The 2,111-nt window shown below is 31.9% G+C and overlaps 1 protein-coding gene across 1 annotated transcript; it reads right to left on the reverse strand.

Annotated features, from left to right (window-relative positions):
* Window positions 1-322: 322 nt before the first annotated feature.
* On the reverse strand, window positions 323-2,111 carry LOC143628701 (uncharacterized). The gene is made up of 5 exons (XM_077098209.1): window positions 1,955-2,111; window positions 1,823-1,871; window positions 1,541-1,743; window positions 1,308-1,415; window positions 323-545 (listed from the first exon to the last, which is right to left on the reverse strand). Exons 3-5 carry the CDS (start codon window positions 1,660-1,662, stop codon window positions 323-325), a joined length of 453 nt encoding a protein of 150 aa, XP_076954324.1. The 5' UTR covers window positions 1,663-1,743; window positions 1,823-1,871; window positions 1,955-2,111.

Below are 2,111 nucleotides of genomic sequence, written 5' to 3' on the forward strand. Positions count from 1 at the left end.
CCGATTATAGTTAAGTGAACGAACACAAAAGCCAGCACTGAATGGACAAAGAATCACACAACACTTTCTCCAATCTTGTTACCTCACATGTTTACATTATTACATAAAAAACAAAACCAAATCATGTGACTTAGAGATGACAAAAAAACAAGATTCCCAAGATCAAGAATCTTTTTGGAACCACATTTCTTGACAACACCTGCCAAAATTGGTTAATATGTACAAAAACCATTATCTACTTTTGTCACACTTGATTTAGTTACAAGCATTAAAACTAGCATGAAAAGTACATAAAGTTAGATGAGACCATATCCCCAAGATATTATAGAAAAAGACAGTCTTGTGCTTCTGGTACCGTCGTCGGCATTGAAATAGCTTCAATGTCTCGTTGAGGATACAGTTTTGGCATAGCCGCTGATGACGTGCCACCTCTAAGAGTTGGCTTTCGAGTATGGTACTTGGCAAAACGGTTGAGGAACGAAGATCTTTCCAAATGTTGTAAACCAATTATTACATCAAGTATGAATGACCTTTTTTTCTCCATCCTTCATCAGCATTTTAATATAACAATGAGTGTATATACATATTATATAGAGGGAGGTTCATTAAGGTACCACAAAAAAGTGAGGACTGGGGAACCATGTGTTTTACATGTAAAAGAATCATTTTCACATGTAAAAAGTTCATTTGTAAGTCTCTTTTTTTTTTTTTTTTTAAATTTAAGGTGTTCTAATAAAAAAATCATTTTTGTAACAAAAAAAATCAAACTTTTTTTAAACTGTTTTTTCAAGTTTCTTTTTAGATTTTTTATTTTAAAATTTTCTTTACTAAAACAGCTTCTACATGTGTATATGAATCGGTTCCAAAAAAATTTATATAAAATGAATTTTATATGATTTTGTTACATGTAAAACGCATTGTTCCACTTTTTTGTTGTTCCATTGAACTCATTATATGTGCATGGCCAGCTTTGATAGGAGGGCAGGGTGGTCAACGGTCCCCGGCCCAATCACCCCACTAGACGGAAATCTTTTTGTTTAAATTTATATATATTTTTATGAAGAAAATATGTATTTTTAATGTTTAAACCCAATTACTCAACTCATTTTAGCCTATTTTTATATATAAAAGAAATTACACATCCCAAATAATAACCAAGTAAGCCCATTTAAAAATTTAATTGCTTAAACCCAACAAACCCTTTTACCTAAGGCCCGAATTTTTTTTCGCCTTCATCCCAAAAATTTTTACGATTCTCATATACGGCACTGTATATGTGTGTGCGTGTGTTAAGGTTCATTTTTTACCTTAAAAAATCATCTTCCAGCCTCTTTGATCTTTCCATGAATCCTTCAATAACTTCAAAAAGATCCTGATCACTTCTGCTTTTAGAAGCCATATTTTTACCTGCTGAACTGAAAAAAACTCAAAAAAAATAAAAATAATAATAATAATAATAAATAAAATAAAATAAAATAAAATAAAAAATTAAAGCAGCATATACAAAATTACAAGTTAAAATGATTATAATAGTCCTTACGCGCATAAACCACACGCGCCACCTAGTGCTAATTTACAACCATAATATGCCACAACATCACAATGTGTAATAGCATCTTCTGCTACAACATTAGCTGGTGGAGGTTGAAATAGCATTTGCATAAGATGTGTTGTTAAACTAAGTCTTCTTTTATGGTGAATTATCGAACACGGGTCGGTTGTTTCTGCACCCAATTCTTTCAGCTGCGGTTGGATATAAACAGTTCAGTACAATACGCGATTATATATATTCATATAACCAGATAAATATTAAAAATCATACCTTTCCGGGCACCCGAGCCACAGAACGCGCCCACTCAATTTCGGCAGTCCTACAAACACATGAATATTTAAAATTTATGAATCATCTTATTATTTAAACTACTTTATTTATAAAATACAAAACATTATATACCTGATATTATGAAGCTTTGATGATCCTTCAGTCACTTCTTTATGCCACGGACTATGTCCAAAAGCTGAAAGCTTTCTTTTCTTTGTGTTTAAAGAACGAGCATCGGAACGTTTTGTAATCCGGGTAGTTCTTTTCTTTGAATTTAAAGAACGAGTAT

This window comes from Bidens hawaiensis, unplaced genomic scaffold (genome assembly GCF_021521415.1).
Source record: "Bidens hawaiensis isolate Kalapana, Puna unplaced genomic scaffold, B.hawaiensis_p1.1 tig00005061_1, whole genome shotgun sequence".
NCBI lineage: Eukaryota > Viridiplantae > Streptophyta > Magnoliopsida > Asterales > Asteraceae > Bidens > Bidens hawaiensis.

Bases quoted from the DNA above. Each gene is read 5' to 3' on its own strand.
- LOC143628701 (XM_077098209.1), bottom strand. From the start codon at position 1,662: ATGCAAATGCTATTTCAACCTCCACCAGCTAATGTTGTAGCAGAAGAT. The intron at 1,416-1,540 runs GTAAGGACTATT...AGTTTTTTTCAG, and splicing joins GGCGCGTGTGGTTTATGCGC to TTCAGCAGGTAAAAATATGG. The intron at 546-1,307 runs GTAAAAAATGAA...ATGCTGATGAAG, and splicing joins CTGGAAGATGATTTTTTAAG to GATGGAGAAAAAAAGGTCAT.